Below are 21,079 nucleotides of genomic sequence, written 5' to 3'. Positions count from 1 at the left end.
TTTTATTTGGGGGAAAATTTGGAGGGAAAACTGAAATCAATTGTTTGGGCTTAATTTCCAGCCAAAAAAAACGTGAGTCATTGTATGATTAAATCTGATTGGTCCATGTAACAGCAGATGGGTCCCATACCCCATGTGACTGATATTTTTTGCTGATTTCTTTCAATACTTTAATAAAATATCTACTTTTCTCCCTATTAATTAAATACTTTCTCTCTCTTTACTTTATTCAATTTCTTACACCCAATCATTATTCTTACACCCAATCATTACTCATATCCCAATACAAACCAAGATTCAGTTTTCTTAAACCACACCCAACATTCTTTAGGGGAAGAACAAAAGGGAATGGAGGGAGTATTAATTATTAATAAATACTCCCTCTGTTCCATAATGTTCCTCATTTTTACTATTCATATGGTCAAAGTTTAAAAACTTTGACCGTGATTAATAGTATGATTAAGAATATAAATGTTAACTTATGGGATATCATTAGATCCGTTTCAATATAAATTTTCTAAATATCATTTTTTATAATTTTTACTAACACGAAATTAAAATTACTAACGGTCAAAGTAGTGCATTGGAGACCGCGCGTAATGGAAAAGTGAGGAACATTATGGAACGGTGGGAGTAATTATTTATAAATAATAATAATAATAATAATAATAATAATAAGTAATATAATAATATAAATATAATATAAATAATAAGTAACATAATAATATAAATAATAAGTAATACAATAATATAAATAATAATATAAGTAATATTAATAATTATAATAATATTATTATTTTTATTATTATTATTAAATTAAATTTAAATTGAATTAAAATGAATTAAAGTGAACTGAACTTAATGCTCCTGAACTGAACTGAACTGAACTGAATTGCCAAATAAGTCCTGAAACTGAAATTAAGCCAAAAAGAACAGGGCCTAACTCAAATGGGCGGTTTGCTTTATAACAAAAATCGCGCGATTTTTTGTTGTATTATGTTCACCGCTACCTGAAATGGCGGTTCATTAAATAACGTATTTTGAGAATTTACGAATGTTCAAGCATTATTGAAGGAAATTGATCCAAATTTAGAAGAAATTGCCATATACAACGCAAATACATAATTCATTCTACATACCTGTCTTGTATACGTCAACATTTTTTTTTTGCAAGGTAAGATGAATAGACCTACCGGGTTGGAACCCCGCACGGGTCAATCAGCCCGGGTTAGCAAGCTAGACACTTTAACATAAGCCGCTATTTCAGATAGCGGTTTACCCCTTTAAACCGCTGTTTTAGATAGCAGTTTATTGTAGATTTTATAAAAAAAAATTGGACCGGCTTTCTTGCTGGCATGGACGGTAGAGTGGAAAATAAAAGTAACGTATTTTAAGAATTTACGAATGTTCAAGCATTATTGAAGGAAATTGACCAAAATTTAGAAGAAATTGCCATATACAACGCAAATACATAATTCATTCTACATACCTGTCTTGTATACGTCAACATTTTTTTTTTTTTTGCAAGGTAAGATGAATAGCCCTACCGGGTCGGAACCCCGCACGGGTCAATCTGCCCGGGTTAGCAGGCTAGACACTTTAATATAAGCCGCTATTTCAGATAGCGGTTTACCCCTTTAAACCGCTGTTTTATATAGCAGTTTATTGTAGATTTTATAAAAAAAAATTGGATCGGCTTTCTTGCTGGCATGGACGGTAGAGTGGAAAATAAAAGTAACGTATTTTAAGAATTTACGAATGTTCAAGCATTATTGAAGGAAATTGACCAAAATTTAGAAGAAATTGCCATATACAACGCAAATACATAATTCATTCTACATATTTGTCTTGTATGCGTCAACATTTTTTTTTTTGCAAGGTAAGATGAATAGTCTTACCGGGTCGGAACCCCGCACGGGTCAATCCACCCGGGTTAGCAGGCTAGACACTTTAACATAAGCCGCTATTTCAGATAGCGGTTTACCCCTTTAAATCGCTGTTTTAGATAGCAGTTTATTGTAGATTTTAAAAAAAAAAAATGGACCGGCTTTCTTGCTGGCATGGACGGTAGAGTGGAAAATAAGTGAAAAAGTAACGTATTTTGAGAATGGAAATTTTGTGTAACACTACCTTAAAGTTTGGACGTTTGTGAATTACTACCTTATAAAAAAGTTTTTATATTTTGCTACCTTATAAGTTTGTTTAGTTTGAGTAACACTACCTTGTAACAGTTTCCGCCAATTTCTTCCGTTTGTGGGCCCCACCTCCAACGGCTATATTCAACTGTTGTAACTCTCTTTCTCCCTTATTTAAACTTCCTGTAAAACCTTTATCAACCACATTCAACCATTTTTTCGAAAATAATCAAGAAATCTGGGTAAATTTTTTTTGTCAAAGCAAGATTTGCAATTTGGTGGAGGAATCGAGTAACCAAAAGGTGAGTGCATTAATTTCGTTCTAGTTCTTCAATTTCACAACACTAAACCAGAAACCCTAGAAATTAAAGGGGTTTTTCAATTAAACAATGAATTAATCAAATTTTCACATTAAACAATCAATTAAACAGTCATATAAGGATTTTCAACCACATTAAACAATGAATTCGTGGATTTTGATGACAATAAAAAATTAGGTTTTTAATAAAAAAATTAGGGATTTCTAATTAAACGACTAATTAAGCATTAATCTCATATTATACTACTTAAAGCGCACACCTATAACAGTTTAATACCTGGTTTGGACTCCTCCTTGTTGTTGCGCTGTCATTATCCCCTTTCCTTTAACTTTTGGACCATTGCCTGTCATCTTTCCAAAATACCCTTTTGTGTGTAAGAGAGTGAAGAATATCTTGTGTTGATGATGAACTCAGAAGTACAGCAGCATCAGTAAAAGCTTCTTGCGTTTGTGGTTGAGAGTGAGGGAGATGAAAGAGACGAATAAATGAGAGGGACAGAGGTTGAGAAAAATGACAGAGGAAATAGAAAGGAGAAGATAGAAAGTGGTTGGAGGGAAGTAAAGGGGGGATAAGGGGGGTAAATTCAACTCAAAAAATAGAGGGAATCGTCGGAGGTGGGGCCCACAGACGGAGAAAATTGACGGAAACTGTTACAAGGTAGTGTTACTCAAACTAAACAAACGTATAAGGTAGCAAAATATAAAAACTTTTTTATAAGGTAGTAATTCACAAAACGTCCAAACTTTAAGGTAGTGTTACACAAAATTTCCTTTAAGAATTTACGAATGTTCAAGCATTATTGAAAGAAATTGATCCAAATTTAGAAGAAATTGCCATATTCAAATCAAATACACAATTCATTCTGCATACTTGTCTTGTATGAGTCAACATTTTTTTTTTTTTTTTGCAAGGTAAGATGAATAGTCCTACCGGGTCGGAACCCCACACGGGTCAATCCGCACGGGTTAGCAGGCTAGACACTTTAACATAAGCCGCTATTTAAGATAACGGTTTACCCCTTTAAACCGCTGTTTTAGATAGCAGTTTATTGTAGATTTTATAAAAAAAATTAGACCGGCTTTCTTGCTGGCATGGACGGTAGAGTGGAAAATAAGTGAAAAAGTAACGTATTTTGAGAATTTACGAATGTTCAAGCATTATTGAAGGAAATTGATCCAAATTTAGAAGAAATTGCCATATACAACGCAAATACATAATTCATTCTACATACCTGTCTTGTATACAAACATTTTTTTTCCACTAGGCCAAAACATACTTCATTTGTATACGTCAACATGGCCCACCACATTTCGTATGTGTTTGCCGTAGAAAACCTCAATATACCTAAATATTGAACGGTTCTTCTTCTCTCCCAAACTAACATTTTCTCTCTCCTCCGCAACCCGCCGCCGTAACCACCATGGGAACACCAGAAACATCTCGAGAACCGTGTCCTGACCGTATCCTCGACGACTTAGGCGGTGCCTTTGCCATGGGAGCTGTCGGAGGTTCTGTCTTCCACTACGTCAGGGGTTCAATCAACGCCCCTAAAGGTGAACGCATCCTCCGAGCACTCGAAACTGTACGAATGAGTGCACCGCGTACTGGTGGTGGGTTCGCCGTGTGGGGTGGTTTGTTCTCCACTTTTGATTGTACTCTGGTCTACATCCGCCAAAAGGAGGATCCTTGGAATTCTATTTTCGCCGGCGCGGCTACCGGTGGGTTCCTTCAGGTGCGTCAGGGTCTACGCGCCTCCGGTCGTTCTGCCGCATTTGGTGGGATCCTTCTTGCTTTGATTGAAGGTGCTGGGATCATGCTTAATCGGGTTATGTCGCCGCCTGCACAGATTATGTATGAGGATCCGAGTATGGGTGCTGGGGCACCGCAGCAGATGGGGGGTTATGGGTTTGGATTTCCGGGTCAGGCGGCGAACGTTGGTGGTGGTGGGTCTGAGGAGGTGAATCAAGGTGGTAGTGGTGGTGGTGGGTTTTTTGGTGGGTGGTTTGGTGGTGATGGGAAGAAGGAAGGGAGTAGTTCAAGTAGCAGTGGGAGCGAAGCCACAGTTTTGGAGAGCTTTGATACGCCTACTCCTATGCCTAATTTTGATTACAAATGAGATGGTGGTTTGTTTTCAGGGTAAGGAGAAAGAAAAGATCATATTTTTAATTGTGAGATTTATGATGTTTTCAAGTTTTTTTTGAACGAATTCAAGTAAAATTCAATTGTTTGAATATGTATAATTGATGAAATGGTATATGTTTTTGTTTGTGTTAATTGAGAAGTGTGAGGGGATGGTGGTATTATCCATGTTGTTGCATCTGCAACTTTTGTAGTGTGTGATTGATGAAAGTGTGTAATTTGTGGCTTTTAGGGATTTAGGATTAGTATTTGATAGCTTGTATTTTTGATAAATTAGGCTACCTATCAAGACTCTAGAGTTTTGCAGATTGTTCGCATTTTAATGAATTGTCATTTGTAATTGTTTAAAGTTTGGTGTGTTGTTGATTTTGGTGCATTTATGTATGGAAATGGTGATAAGAAACTGAAAGAAGTGGCTATGTCAAGCTTGTTGTGGGATATATAAGTTCAATGGCTTAAGGATGGGACTTTTATGTTTTATTTGATGTATTTTATGACTTTAAGATAGGCGCTAAGTCATTGATGTTAATAGGTTTAGGTTTGATTATTAGGATGGGTAGGGAGTGTGATTGCCTAGCTGGATATGGGATGTTGATACAAGTACGTAGAGATTTTCAACTTCAGTACTTGAGGATAACCGAATGGCGTGCTTAGATTTAGGTTTGAAACATTGAGTTTTTTGGATTTTGGTCGAAGAAGTATTCGCAGTTCTTTGTTATTGCATTTTTAACTTTCTTTATCATTAAAAATTAATCTAATTCTGACTAAAAGCTATCTAATTGCTTAACTTTGTAATGCTTATGATAAAATTCTTGTGTTATCCTTGCCCTTGCTTGATTTTGAACTTGATGCTTAATTATACTTTTGCTTAACAACAGTCAATAGCATAATTGTGCAGAATTAAACTTTGTTATCACTCAAATATCCTTGTTAAGATTTTGATTTGCTTGCTAGGAGTGGAATGGCTGGGCTATGAACTGAAGTGTCTGTTTACTTGTTGTGAAATTGAGTACAATTGGTTGAAGAAAGAATTTGATTGGGGAATTGAACTGCAAAAGGATGACGGGTTGGGGGGATTGAATAGATTTAACGAAGTTGAAGTTTGTTCTCGTTATTAAATTGTACGAAGTAATTGATTTAAAAGAAAGATTATGCTCCAAATTCGGGTTGGGTTTAGCAATGAAGTTACTAAATTGTAATTGATTTAAAAGAAAGAGTTCGTCGAGTTTAGCTAGAAATGTTGGGATTGATTTAAAATACGAAGCACCAAAATCATAATCCTCTACTCATGAAAACTGCAATTAACCTAAAGAACAAGTACAAAGTTTGGAGTTTCTGAATTTGGCATAGCTAGAAAGTACAGGTCTTTGCAATCTGATGAGCAGCCTGAACAAGATTCATATCAACCTTGAGGATACTGCACCTACCAAAGAGATTTCCTTGTGGTAAATTTTTTGAGATAGTACTGAGAACTCCGCCGTAATGCAAGGATATGGTTCTGCATACATTTTGTCCAGCTTTTGGCTGAATGTTTGTAGCTTCCTTTTTGGCTCCTAAAGTTGAACCCTTAACTTAGACCTTAAGCAGTTAATTTGGTGGCATCTTCTTGCCAGCCTTATCCGAGTAAAGTAAAACAGTTTGAAAGCCTAGAGAATGTGCATAGTAAGCTAGTATGATCGGACACATAAATTTGATATAATCCAACTTGTTTCCTGTATGATGTTTACACTTAATTTTTGGCTGAATGTTTGTTGCTTCCTTTTGGCTTCTAAAGTTGGACCCTTTACTTAGACCCTAAGCAGTTAATTTAGTGGCCTCTTCATGCCAGCCTTATCCGAGTATTTTGAATCTAAGTTTAACAGTTTGAAAGCCTAGAGAATATGCATAGTAAGATAGTATGATCGGGCACATAAATTAGATAAATCCAACTTGTTTCCTGTAATGTTAATGCTGTCACTATGTCACCTGCTTTTAAAAGGTAGCTGTGTGAGTTGAGCTTTGGGTTTTTTTGCAGCTATCCTTAGTTTTATGTGAGGCTTTTTTGTCGAAAAGATGAACTGCATAGTATTTGTAGAATAATTAGTTGGACAAGTATCAGTTACCTATCGCTTGATTCACACAGATTTTCTTCTGTCTATGTTTTGAAGATTTTTAGTAAATGGTGTTCCTGATATAGGTTGCTTCAGGATTAAACTTTTGCTTATGAGTTGTGAATTTGCTGAATGAATATGTAACAACTAGTGAGAATTCTAGTCATTCTTTTCTCTTTGTTTTGACTAGTCACCTTCTTTTCCCATGTTTGGACTCATTTGTCTTTACTGATTTCTCGTTCTTAGGGGTCGTTTGGTTGATCGTGTGAAGTAGAATTTCCTAGGAATAAGTTTTTTTTTCCCATGTATAAGAGCATTTCCTAGTAAGTAGCTGATATTGTTTGGTTAAACATGGGAAATTCCACTTACCTAAGGGAATCTAGGTAAGCAACTTCCTCCATTTTGTAGGAAATGTGACTTCCTAGAAAGTGTTGACTTCCCATGTTTTTGTCAACCAAACAATCCTACAATCTTCCACTTCCTAGGAAGTTATATTTAATGTCAACCAAAACCTCACCTTACTAGCCTTGGTGTAATTCTTTACTTGCTATGAAGACTCGGAATATGTACTGTAAATCAGATATATCTAGCAGCATGTTATCAATTGGATATGTTGATATCAGTTAGATATATCTTGCTGCAAATGCTTGCATCTTATTCTTACTTGAGAGTTGAGAATATACCGAGAATAATGATTCGAGTAAGTTTCATCTAGGTTTTCAGACCAGAGTAAATAATGGCAATCTTCTTGCTCTGTTTTATGTGTGACTGGTTAGTGTTGTTTCAGCTGCTTATATATTTTCCATATAATGCAGGTCATGTGATGAAGTTGGCAGTGTTGATTATGCAAAATTCACAAAAGAAAGTATGCTCTGTCGATTTTGCAGTGAATTTGACCGTAGCTGAACTTGGGTTGAGAGTTGAGATGTGTCTTTTATCTCTCTGTTGTAGTTGAGGGTAGATGAGATAGTTGAGATTCTGGTAACATAGCGCCTAGTTAAAATCAAAGGGTTTTATGAACCTCAATTTTTTGTTGTTAAGAGTAATAATTGTGTTATAATATAACGACACGAATACATCACTCGTTAGATGGCTCCTTATCTATGAATACTGTTACTGTATGATCGACTTTGCAGGAAGCTAAACTATAACTACTTTGAACAGAAAACTACAACAATTAGGCCAAATTAGAGATATACAACATACAAAGATGAACTTAATCATTACAAGGATAACAAGTACATAACTGATCCCTAGTTGGCTTTCTTAAGATACTATGTCACATATACACAATTTAAATCCATCAACCACGAACATGACCGAGCTTGTCATGTAGATCTATTATGTCCGCATCAATGGACACAAAGTTAACTTACATCATAGGAGTATTGTGTTAAAATAGCCAATGTTTTTTCCTTGGCAACCTTGATGGCACATCTGTTGCAAAATGTAACATATAAACTACTTATTAGATACAATAGTACTAAGACAAAACAGTAGAAATAGTTTTAAATGGGCTTATTACCTCCAATATCATACAACGAGTTATAGTGTACTTCACTCCAAAAGCTCAGCCATATTTCTATACATGATGAACAGAGAGTAAGTTAACCAACTAAATGTTGTTTCACCAAAAACTTTGTAAAGCCTCACTAATTAAATAGCATCATGTTCAGGACACTAGTTAAGCCCTTGGCTAAATTATGTAAACATATCTAAATTTTATAGCTTGAAAGTGACCTAAAAGATAATATCAACTTATAGAAGAATAAAAAAGAGCAGCTATAGAGTGATGTTTATATTGCTGGTATAAATGATACTACTGCTAGTCAAATTGTGAGCAAGCTAGGTATTCTTTTAGGGGATTTCCCTTTTAAATATCTAGGTGTGCCTCTCACTACTAGGAAACTGACCTACAATGATTGCAAACCCCTCATTGAGAAGACAGTTTGTAGAGTCAGGAGCTGGCTGCAAAGCTGCTTACTTATGCTGGAAGGATGCAGTTAGTTAAGTCAGTGTTATTTGGGATTCAATTGTACTGGTGTCAGCTGTTTGTTATGCCTAAAAAGGTGATGAGAGAAATTCAGACCATTTGTAGGTCCTTTTTGTGGTCAGGTAGTACTTTTTCAAAGAAAGCTGCAGTCTCTTGGGAGAATATGTGTCTTCCAAAGAGTTGTGGAGGGTTGAATCTGACTGACTTGACTACATGGAATAAGGCAGCTGTAATGAAACATTGTTGGGCTCTCTCCATGAAACAAGATAGATTTTGGGTGAAGTGGATTCACACTTACTATGTGAAAGCAAGGGATTTATGGACCATGGGTGTTCCTGCAGGGCTGACCTGGTCCATGAGGAAGATTTGGGGTTATAGAGATGTGTTAGTGGATGCTGGAGGCTGTGCTCAGATTACCTATGCAGGCAAATATAGTATCAAGAAGATGTACAGACATCTGAGGGCTCCAGGGATACAAGTTCAGTGGAAAAGGATCATTTGTAATAGCAAGGCTAGCCCTAAGGCTACCTTTGTTAGCTGGATGGCTATTCACAATAGGCTTACTACAAAGGATAGGCTATTGAAATGGAATATGCAGGTGGACAGGTATTGTGTGTTTTTTGACTGCTGCTACTCTAAGGCTGTTTGGAGCAGAGTTCTGCAAAGGCTAGAGGAAAATCGAAGTGTGTTGACATGGCAGGAAGAGATTGAGAAGGCTGCTAGGAAGAGTAGAAGCTCTAAAGCAAGAGATAAAGTTGTCAGTTTAGCTTTCATTGAAACAGTGTATGCTCTTTGGCCTCAAAGGAACGCAAAACTGTTTAGAAATGTGTTAGATTCTATTGATGTTTGTAGATGTGATGACAAGATGAAAGCTTGTCTAAATTAGGAAAGCTCTGTGGTCTCTCCTTGCTGGAGCTGCTGCAGGCTTTGGGGAGTTTGGTGTTTTGGAGTTTGGTGTGTGTAATCTTTATTCTTGGTGAATAATAACAACTTTTATTTGCCAAAAAAAAAAAAGAGCAGCTATAACTAAACTGAGATTATTAGCTTAAACTACTTCCTTCGGTCTTCAAACACCTTTTTACTTTTCATTTAAGCTTGTTCGTTAAAGATCTTCCTACTTTCTCTAAATTCCTATTTTTGCAAAGAAAAATCACTCATTTACCCACCAGATGGGTCCAGTTAAACTATTTAATAATACTCATGCCTCTAAACAACTTTCTCTTTCCTAACCAACTTTCTCTTTCGGAAACTCACGCTCGGTTTCTGTTGTTGCGGTTATTTAAAAGGTCTTTGGAAAGCGGAGAGAGTAGCTTATTTGAACTTGTTTATAAGTTCTTAGCTTAACTTACCTAAATGTATTAGCAGTGGACGTAGCTAGCATGAAATTACTAGCCCTGAAGTAAAACTATAAGGCTATAACTAACTATCTGAACTTGTTATCCTTAAACTCAATCTAAACTTATACGGAGTATGTATCTATACTAATTTTAAGATAAAAAGGACTAAAAAAACAGGGCCTAAGTTTATCCTATAATATGTACATCAGGTAGCCTCTCCTCTTGAAAGTTGAAACAGATACATACTGACGGCACACGCAAAGCTAAGAGCTCAAGTTATGTAGTCCATAATTGAGTTGGAAAGTGAGCCATGAGGAAAATTATAGAGGACGATTATCAAAATTAAGGCCTTCAAAATAAGGCAAAGGTTTAGCAAAATTCCAAGAATATTAATTGAAAACGAAGTCACCATAACTGAAAGATCCAAGAAATGTTGGCAAAAAACAAAAAAGGAAACCTTCAACAAAGTTTCCCCATGGAGGATGGAAATGGGGCAGTAATTTAATGCTGAATCTTCCGCAGATAACATTCCAATTCCAAAAATAGATGGAACTCATTAACATATCCTCTGTTCTATATTAATTGCTACATTTCTCACATTTGAAAGCTTCATATTAATTGCTACATATCCATCTTTGGCCGCAAACGTATAATTAACGAGTCTAAACATTCTCAATGTCTGTTAGAAACAACTAGACATGCTTATAAAACAAATGCAGGAAACACCTACTAGAAACAAGTGGCATAAAGGAAAACAAAAAATTCATTAACATGCAAAAAAGGACCATATGGCTGATGATAAGATCTATATTGAAGACCATTATGAACAAACATTACAATTGTTACCTGGTCTATTATTGAGACATTTTCATGAGCTCAAAGTCTATCCTTATCTCTGACCCTTTGTTTATAAACTTTCTACGGTGGAATTAAAGAAATTAAATACTTTGAAAATCAAGGACAGCAAAGACATATTCACAAGTTGTTTACCTTTATGAAAGTTCTTGTCATAAGGCAAGATCTCAATATAGCAAGTGTCTCGAAAAGAGGTGACCAGATTAATTTTGGCTGCAAACTGTAAATAATGACAACACTGTCAAATTCTCGCGCCACAAGATAATTCGAAATTAATTTAAACCAACTCTATGATATCTATCTGATACAGCTCATGGCTAAATTAATTCCTCTCACACAAATCATGAAGTGGTAAAAAAATATAAAATAAGAGTTAAGCTACAAGTCATTAAGATGACATGACATGAATCAAATTGTTGGGGTAATTTATATTCTCAAAAGAAAAAGAGATCCAAATGAAAGATTAGAACAGAGCATAAAATGAAAACAAAAATGAGTAAAAATAGTCACTACACTCGAACGCAGATTGCTTGTGACAATATGTATAGTGCAAGAATTACAAGATTTTACTATTGTAAGATATATTCAGAGGTAAAAAAATTTGAGGCAGCTGATGCAGTCAATTTGCAGTATTATCACACTTCTAGTGAGGTTCAGCTCCGAAAATAGAAAAAGGACAAAAAAGGAGAGCAAACTGTAGTGACCAAATCTTATTACAAGTACACTTTCTCCTTGATACAAGTCTAAATGGGTAAAGTCTAATATAGAACTTTGGAAGAAGCTGAGCTGGGAACCTGGGATTCGGTAAAAAGAGGAATTTTGGCAAAAGGGATGTTGACTTGGAATCAACAATTAATTCAGAGGAGCTCAGCAAGGTGACAGATGCATTGAACCTGGAAGAAAAAGCTTCTAATGAGCTGGCACTGGCAGCTACCCAAGCTCGAACCCCAGAGCAACAGAAATAACAATAGCCAAGTATTTGGAACATGTGGTGGAATTCTATTTACTGTCTTATTTCAATGATTGGGAAAAATAAATGAAATACCAACTTTCCGCTCTCTTTCTATGTCCAAATTTCCTCTCATCCTTAACTGACAATGGATCTATAGCCTCTGGAATTTCCTTCTCTAATTTGGATATTACTCTAGCTATTCTTCCCCTAATCTCCATTCTTATTAAGATTCTGGTTAGGAACTATCTAGACTGTATCACTCCAATAAGGAGAGTTCTAGCATAAAAGAAAGGAAAAACTTGTTCGGCATGAGGAAGTATTGACAAGCACCCCGAGGATAAAGTTTTCTAGATGCTAAAGGTTAGAATCTCATACTATAAAGTATCCTAGACAGAAGATAATTAGGAAATTAGGTTGGCAAAACATGCGATCTGAAAATTGAAATTAAGATGGGGGAAACAGAGGAATAAGATGAAGAAGGGGCTAATGAAAAAGAAAGCCTTGTATGTTGCAACATCTTTTAAGTAATCAAGAATGCTGGCCTTGAATGTTGCAACATTTTTTAATTAAATAAAGAATGTATATTCTTGTCTGAGTTAATATTTGATACCTAGTTTAAATGTAGTAAAAATTAAGTGGCTTAGTAATAATGAAGGAATGAAACATAAATGAACCCATGAAACATTGTGAGTTTGTAACAACAAACTGTTTGTTCTAACAAACAGCTTAATACACTAAATGAACGTCCGTCTTTGTAACCGGATGATTTCTTAAGATTGGTAGAACTCATTTCAGAAACATACACGAATTCACAACACAATAACACATAGATCTTTGATGTACTAGACAGTATAAACCACATAATAAGATCATACAGTTTTTAACGCCAATAAAAATTATCTGCAGAAAATCGAAAATGAACACTTACTCGATCTGCAGCTGCTTGCAAGGTGACATGGTCTCCCCACTCCCCTGTTCTGCAAACAAGAACCCTTCTGCAATTGTTAGCCAAGTCCAACTATAATTGAGAGAAAACTTATAGTACACGTCACATATCCCACCTTTTCATCTTCCTCAAGTATCTTCTGTACTTCATCGGTACATAGGCTTCATACAGCTTTCTACTGCTTTTTAGCTGCAAAACATAGCGAAAAGGACAATAAAGACAATGAAATACCATCATGTGTACTATAAAAATAGAAAAAGTCTTGTCAAACATTATGTATCTAAAATCATTTCCTGCTCTTGAGTATGCAGCATATCATCACTGTGCCTTGAACTAAAATCATTTTGAACCAAAAATACTCAAACCACTAGGACATGGGTATGACACTTAGACACTTCATTTTGAACCAAAACCATGCAAATTTTTCAAAAAATACCGATGTCCAACACTTGGACACATGCCCGTGTCCGACACTTCTAGCCGGTTCGAGTAACATAGGACCTAAACAGTGAATAGTCGCCAGCAACATTGAATAATTAACCTAGGAACAAAAATGTCAACCAACATTGCTACTGATCAGCATAACTAAATAGCTGACCTGCTTAACAACCTCCTTCCGCACATGCCGGTGGTAATCTGGATTTTTGAACAACTGATCTGCTAATGCTCGAAACTGTACAACAGATAGAACAGTTTATCAACATACAAACAAGAACTTCTCATTTTCTTGTTATTCTCTGGGGAAGGGGCGATGTAAGCACGAACAATACAAATTCATTTAATGAAGATCCTTGCAAACAACTTTCTTCAGTTTGGGTTGAAGCTCATTCAGATGAACAATCTGAACAACGTACCAAGTGTAGATAGCAAGGATTTTGCAAAGTCTATCTAAGATTATGTTGTACGGAGTATATACTTTTTCTGGAAGCGGCTATCCCCTTCAAACAAACTAAGAGATGGCATAGAACATTGCTAGAAACTGCAGATAGTGGTTTCATATCCAAAGGTATTAAGGGATTTAAAATGGACAAGTGACTCAAAACAAATCAAAATCTTGCAGAGACATTAACAGATCAAGCTAGAACTTAGTATTCCCAAGCACAATAAATTAAAAAAAGAATCACAAAGTTCTATAAGCCCAGCACATACTGTAAATCTGGTATCAATACATAGTATACAATCCACCTCCTCATGACACACATAACTGCTTGAATCAGTCCCCAATTCTTTTAACTAAGATTTTGATAACAGAAAAAACATAGACCCCGAAATGTTCTATAGAAAAAAAAATACAAACATGAGAAAATAGAAAATCCAAGTAATAACTGAAACATTAACGAGACATAAAGTTTCCCAATGAAACAGTTAGAACATCTATTTGCAACCTAACCTGACAGTTACCGTCTCCCTCGATCTTTAGTTCCGCCAAACCATATGTCGCCAATCTGAAACGAAATATTAAAGCTATGACAAATAGAAATAAGATTACGATGATATACATGAACAAATGCCAACAAGGTAATGAAGTATTATTCCCTCTAGAGTTTTGAAGTATCAATAAAAGTAATTTTGGAATGTGCCTTCCAAGAGATCGCCGATTCACATATCTCAAAGTGGTGACACGGGATACCAGTTAAGAAAAGGAAATGATGCTTATTTTAAAAGTAGAGATCTAAAATCTTTTCTCGAGTCTTGATCATTAGAGGGAAACCCCTAGAAAGTTATCTGGATCCGCCATCCTAATATCACATGCAAGTACAAACGTGAGACCTAAAACACATGTAAGCAAGTGGGACCTCCCTTCAGTGGGAGCATGATTGTTTGTGACCTCTATCTTAAAGGGACAAGTGTTACGTAGGATTTTGGTGAATGATATAACGTTTTTCCACTTCTCCATCCCTCTTGCTTTGAGTTGTAGACACTAATCCCACAGCTAATACTTTTTTCCCCTCTTCAATTGATCATTCTAGACAGCCATAGTAAAAAAAAAAAAAATTACTTTCGTTCATAGATGTGGTGAATTGGGAAATTGAGTCACGTTTTTCTAACTGCCCAAAAACACATCATTTCATGTGCACAGAACTAAGCAACATCAGCTATGCAATAGCCACGACCTTTCTTCTAACCGATTATGGTCAAAGGTTGCATCATCTGCATTAGGTATTTCGCTGATAACTCGAGGCGTGTGCTGCAAAAGAGGTAACAGTTCAAAATGAGATAACTGAGGCAAGTCAACAGACCATAAAATTTCAAACCTTTACAAGTAAAAGATAATTATTTGAAAAACAAGGAAACCCCATATTGAGGAAAATGTAAATGATTAGTGGAAGATAAAGGTATCGTCTGATTAACACATTATTAATATTAATTTTTCTAGAAGCATCTGATTTGCTATTATAAGTCAAATATTGCTTTGAGTGAGCAATTCTAGGCTTAAAAATCTGAGCATAAATCACCTAAACCAAAAGGAGATACTTGCATGCCAAAAATGAAACTTCCACCATATCCATACAAATGATTAACAAAGCCAGCTACAGCCTGTAAATGCATGTTAGCTGTGCTGTGAAAGCAACAGCAGAAGCATAACCGAAAGTCTACATACTTTTATGAAACAGAATACTACATACACACATCTCAAACAGTCATACGACTCATACCATACTAGTACTCAGTATTATATATATTCAGACCAGATGAATACATACAGCCTTGCAATGCGATGTTGGCAAATTATCTCTTGGCCTCTTGCTCATAAAATACTTTCCCCGTACTATAATGCTTGCAACAAGGGGAAAGGCACAAGTTTTTAGGAGCCCACGTGATTATGATGAAGGATGGGTAAAATGCCCATGTAAGAGAAAAAGAGAGAGAAATCACAAGCCAAAAAAAGCAATATTGCAAGTTTTGAAGCTTCAAAGGAAAGAAATTGCATCAAGTATTAAAGGACTAAGGAAGTTTTAAATGTGCTTAATAATATGGACAGTGAATACTAGATACTACATTAAAAATATATATAAAATAGGTGGCTTAATTTCCTGTTATTGGGTTAATGCATCCATGCTGGTTAAACTTAGAGCTTCCCTATGTTAACTACAATGCAATAAGCAGTTAACATAGGGAAGCTCTAAGGTTAACCAGCATGGATGCATTAACCCAATAACAGGAAATTAAGCCATCTAATAATCTGCAGAGCTTAGTGAGAAAAAAAATGAAGAATCAAGCCGGTAAAACAATGGAGTTTGTAAACAACGCAAAATTTTCAGTTTATTGACTTGGGGACAATCTATGAACAGGACTTCCATACTTAGAAGCTCACCTATCATAAGCCCATGGAAAGGCCACAAGGAGTAGAAGCCTAACGACTAACGACTGAGGGAACGGCAGTGGCCGAGGCCAAAGGTAAGTAAACTTCGAGCAAGGGTTAGGGTCGGAATCCAGACCATCAAACCCCAAAGAGAAGAAAGGATTGTCGTCTTTTATACACCATAAGAAGAGAGGGTTGACAATTACTACTTCCTGATCTCAACACATCAATACATCATCAATAAGAATGTTTTTTGAAAGCTTGGGAAGAACATGGAAACAGAGGCTCACAACTCCGGCACTGATACCATCCATCACGCAGCAGCGAGTGGAATGCTAGGGTTCGTTCTTTCACTTGATATGGAAACAGAGACATAAATGAAGAACTACAGTTCTTTCTTTGACTTATAGAAACACTTGATAAAGAACTTATTCTCGGTAAAAAGGAAGAGGTTAAACCAACAGGTTCAGGTCATATTTGATGAATAATTGGGAATTCCATGTTAGATCAGAAACTCAGAATCAGATGCATCTGTGCTCCTCATGGATAAGGATACATGACTAATCATTGCCAAACCCCGCCGTGGTGGGAATTCTTATAATAAGTATTTATTTTCATAATAGAGGCATTATTTAACGCGCGATGTCATGCATGTTATTCCAAATATAAAAATTGTCAGTTTTTTATTTAATGTATTTTATATTCAACTACCATGAGTCCATGACAGTAACAGAATCCGACTAGTTCAAATAAATACTGTACTAGTTAGTTAAAGAAAATACATTAATTTTGATACCCACACCCCTAATTAACACCTTAGTTTAAATTTTCAGTATATGATGAAGCAAGTGACAAATTTAAAGTTTAACAATAAGCATAGAATATATGTGTTTCTCAATATGTATACATTTACCAAATAAGAAATTTAAATCAAATAACCAATTTTTTAAAAAATTGATTCTCTAAGATGTTATACTTAATTTCTTACATAGTCTCCCAAAATAATTGTCCATTTCCGATGGAGCCAAAGATTCATTTGTTCTTTGGGTTGTGGGATGTAATGGACTAAATCAAAATGGCTCTTAATACCTCTTCGCTTCCTTTCCATGAAGTAGAAGATGGTCGTCCCGTTGTCGTCCCGTTATCGCTTTTGGGTCAATTGGAAACAACCTCTCTACAATTGCAGGGGTAAGGTTGCGTACGTCCGACCCCCCCTTACCCCGCTTATTGCGGGAGCCTCTTTGAGGCAATGGGGTAATGATAATGATGATCAGTCTCCCAAAATAATGCAACATAGAAAATCAGTGACGTCAGACTCAAATGATACTTAATGCCTACAATTTCACCTCTAATTTCTAAATGAAAAAGAAAGAATTGTTTAGGACTTCAGATAGCAAAAAAAAGAGCTACCAATTTTGGCCAAAAAATAATTACGGAACAAGTATATTTCTCTACTTAATTTTAGGTATGATCATCATGTGAGTATAGCATGTGGAGAAGATTATGGATTGGTTACTGCTCGGATCAAAGCAGCTACTTCAGAGGGCTATGGAGCAGCAATTGCTGGTTCCATAAATTGAAACACTTAGGATGTGAGCTGCTGAGCTAAATGATATTTCAATTTAGTGCAGCAATTTGATATCTTTCATTTGAGCAAATTCACTTGGTTTAACGGAGAATAATGTAGTTGTCAAACTAAGCAAGAGGGACAAGTAGTAGAGTTCATGTGTCTTTGTTCAAATTCCAGGATAAAGCTTTCTAGTTTTAGCTACCTTTATACACGGCTTGTTTGTGCACGCATGTGTTCACCGTTTTTCTGAGTAAGAATAGGATTTTTAGTTTCAAATATCCTAGCCTAGTTGGATGATACTTGCTCAATCCAAATAGGGTTGCCCTTGTAAAATATTTTCAGCTTTTGAGAGTTTAGTATTGACAAATGACAATTCAGAATTTTCCCCTTGTAATACTTTTTCATTATGTGAGTAGCACAAAATTCAAACAACCTTTGGTTTCCCCTAATTAAAGGGTCTAAACCCCTCGAACTAAAAACCTTAGGTTAGTGAAAGCTTCAAATTCTAGCAAACCCCATAAAAGTAAACACTAAGAGTAGCCATTTATGTTCAAATACTACCAAACAATCGAATTCACAACACAACAACTATCGAAACGAATCACATTCTTGAACAGAAATACCAAACAACATAAAATGATTGAAAAATGGAAAATCTTTTCCACGAAAATGTTGTACGCCAAACCAAATCGGAGCTAAGGGTAGCCAGTTACATTCAAATACTACCAAACAATCGAATTCACAACACAACATACTAAACAGAAAAACAAAAAAAAACTAAACAATTGCCCAACAGAAATACCAAACTCATACCGGGATTGAATCCAAATGAGACAGCCTCCTACCAAGCAAGTTCCCACCATTTCCCAACCTCTCTTCCTCAGCCAACAATTCGGCAATCGTTTGATCGTCTTCTGTATCAGGTAAGCTAGCAGTACTCGCACTTGAACTTGATCTTCCACTTAAATTGCAAGTATTTTCATTAATAGTATTATCCATCACAAAACCCAGTAATCAGCAATTCAGCACCACCTCTGACATGTTACACAATTAAAACTATATAAGCCCAGAAAAACCCAAAAAACCGAACACACCAATTGCCCATACAATTCAATAAATCGAATTTAGCAAAAATCAAATACAAAACACTAAATCAAATGATTGAAATGAGATAGAAAAATACAGTCTTACATTCCGTAGCACCACGGAAATTGAGGACGAAATGTTTTGATGCAGATTTTTGCTGGAAAGACAACTTGTTAAAATCGGAATGTTTCGTTATCCGTTCATCAAAACGCTACTACGTCGACTCTTGTCGGAGGAGGAATTGAGGGGATCGGATATAAGAATTGAAAGTACTTCGAAATTACGTAAAATTTCTATCTTGGTGTGAATTTATATACTCGGTCTTGAAGCCCATATCATTTTATTTTATTTTTTTAATTTATATACCTGATTTTGAAGTCCATGCATAACTTAGTCTTGAAGCCCGTAAGCCCGTAAGCCCGTAAGCCCGTAAGCTGTATGTGTTTCGTTTTATTTTGGCCCTGTTCGGTAAAACTAGCGGTAGCGGGTAGCTTTTAGCGGTTGAGTAGCGTTTAGCGGTCAGAGTAGCGGGTAGCTGTCAATTAGTAGCGGGTAACGGTTAGCTGTCAAGGTAGTTGTTGATATTATGAGTGTTTGGCAAAAGTAGCGGTTGAAGTTACAAAAGATAATAAAAATAATATATTTAATTAGAAAATAAAATAAATTCAATCCATTAACATAATTATTTATTTTGGTAATCATGCTTGACTATGAAATTAACATACGGAAGTAATGACTTCATACAAATAAAAAAGACTACATTGTTCATCTTAACAAATAAATAACGTCAAATCGATCATGTTAAATGTATATAGTTTACCATAGTTAAAAGTTTCTTCTAGCTTTCCATAAATCATCAGCAATACGGTCACGGACATCCTTCATTTCATTACAACTCCCTACTCCATGGTAACTGGCATCTTTAATAGACCATAAACATGACCATTGTCAACAGTTTTGATGTTTGGAGTTTCAAAGAAGAACATGACCAATGTAATGGAATAGGACTAATCTACAATTTGAAAAGTAAAATTCCATTAGCAAAACTAACTCTGCAATATCCTCTAATTTCCATGTACAGTTGTTATAATGCAGAACGCGCGCTTGCTCGGTCAACCCTTGCTCAATATACTGTTACATTGCAGAACACTGCCTTTGTGCCTTACAAAACCATCACCGCCGCCGCCAAAACACAAATACCCTTCAACAAAAAATCAAGAAACAGAAGCATATCCCAATTTAACAAACAATGATATAGTAAAACATATATTAGTGATCAAAGTCACATAATCGAGCAAGCATCGAATTCTAATAGAAAAATACAACATAATACATGATTCAGCCATCCAGCAACAAGTTCCACACGTACCCGAATCGAAAAGAAATCATCATAATTAATAACAAATACTTATCAACCCTCAATATCACAAGGGTCAGTCACCAGTCAAGCGTCATAGGAGATTAGAGATCTTCAATGGAGGCGAGGGAGTTGTGGGATTTTCGGAGGAGATGGAGCAGGCGTGATATACGTGGAATATGAGAATAATTTGTAAAGCTACTTATCAGGATGAAACGTTAATATTTCTAACGTTTGACAAAAGCTACTCAAACTCTACCTCTACCTCTACCTCTAACCTCTACCTAAAACACTACCTTGCCAAACACTCATGTTTTTTTAAACTAGTGTTTAGACTAGGTCAAAACACTACCCGCTACTCCAAAAGCTGCTACCGAACAGGGCCTTTATGTTTTAAAAAATGACCATCACATATACGGGGTATCATGGTACAAATGCTAGTTGAGTACGCTTATTTTTTTACGCAAATCAGAAGATATTTATATTATACTAAAACAAACATGACCAAGATCCAAACTTTACAAAAGACACGGGCTATAACACCAAAAACTTGCAGCCCGTAAAACCAAAAGATAAGAACCTATCTAATTTAAAGCTTACCCAAAAAACTATTCCCCCCTGATTACACTAAGCCCACTAAAAGATTTCATCCAAAGAAGGAGGAACACCCAACCCATCCAAACTACTCCTTGCCACTCGACTGCTGCTCCTGTTGTGCTTATGGCTTCTTCTTAACATTCACCATTTGTGTTGTCACTTTCGTTGGGATTGTACCAAACATAATCTCAGTTGTAATTTTCGTGGGCGATACATCTTCTGGTGGTGGTGGAATTTCCAAATCAATAACTTGGTGCGAACGATGAGAGGAATTGGAAGATTCGCCTACTTCCCTTAAGCTTTCTTTTGCCTGCTTGAGCTGTGTTTGATACATTACATTAGTGAACGATGGAGGATTAAGAAACACCTTATGTCCCAAAGCCATTGTAATTGCGTAT

General features: G+C 35.9%; 2 protein-coding genes across 4 annotated transcripts; one reads left to right on the top strand and one right to left on the bottom strand.

The window, feature by feature from the left end:
• The first annotated feature begins 3,800 nt into the window (after positions 1-3,800).
• Positions 3,801-7,808, top strand: LOC110777849 (mitochondrial import inner membrane translocase subunit TIM17-2-like). The gene is made up of 2 exons (XM_021982436.2): positions 3,801-4,591; positions 7,500-7,808. The coding sequence occupies exon 1, from the start codon at positions 3,876-3,878 to the stop codon at positions 4,569-4,571; it is 696 nt and encodes a 231-aa protein (XP_021838128.1). The 5' UTR covers positions 3,801-3,875; the 3' UTR covers positions 4,572-4,591; positions 7,500-7,808.
• Positions 7,809-7,861: 53 nt separating this feature from the next.
• On the bottom strand, positions 7,862-19,020 carry LOC110777847 (OVARIAN TUMOR DOMAIN-containing deubiquitinating enzyme 11). Of its 3 annotated transcripts, none has more exons than XM_056836367.1 (10): positions 18,825-19,020; positions 18,455-18,675; positions 14,882-14,955; positions 14,158-14,212; positions 13,366-13,440; positions 12,883-12,956; positions 12,750-12,813; positions 11,005-11,089; positions 8,210-8,266; positions 7,862-8,121 (listed from the first exon to the last, which is right to left on the bottom strand). In XM_056836367.1, the coding sequence occupies exons 2-10, from the start codon at positions 18,638-18,640 to the stop codon at positions 8,078-8,080; spliced, it is 714 nt and encodes a 237-aa protein (XP_056692345.1). In that variant the 5' UTR covers positions 18,641-18,675; positions 18,825-19,020; the 3' UTR covers positions 7,862-8,077. The 3 variants fall into 3 exon arrangements, with proteins under 3 accessions (XP_056692345.1, XP_056692344.1, XP_021838126.1); XM_056836366.1 differs by having other exon boundaries at positions 18,833-19,020; XM_021982434.2 differs by having other exon boundaries at positions 12,750-12,798; positions 18,833-19,018.
• Positions 19,021-21,079: the final 2,059 nt, after the last annotated feature.

Source organism: Spinacia oleracea, chromosome 2 (assembly GCF_020520425.1).
Source record: "Spinacia oleracea cultivar Varoflay chromosome 2, BTI_SOV_V1, whole genome shotgun sequence".
Classification (NCBI taxonomy): Eukaryota; Viridiplantae; Streptophyta; class Magnoliopsida; order Caryophyllales; family Amaranthaceae; genus Spinacia; species Spinacia oleracea.
This window is presented reverse-complemented; position numbering and strand designations above follow the sequence as displayed.

Coding starts and splice junctions, on each gene's coding strand:
- LOC110777849 (XM_021982436.2), top strand. CDS start 3,876: ATGGGAACACCAGAAACATCTCGAGAACCGTGTCCTGACCGTATCCTC.
- LOC110777847 (XM_056836367.1), bottom strand. CDS start 18,640: ATGGATAATACTATTAATGAAAATACTTGCAATTTAAGTGGAAGATCA. Junction 14,213..14,881: donor CATAATCGGTTAGAAGAAAG/GTCGTGGCTATT, acceptor ATTTCGTTTCAG/ATTGGCGACATATGGTTTGG. Junction 11,090..12,749: donor TGCAAGCAGCTGCAGATCGA/GTAAGTGTTCAT, acceptor CATTATTTACAG/TTTGCAGCCAAAATTAATCT.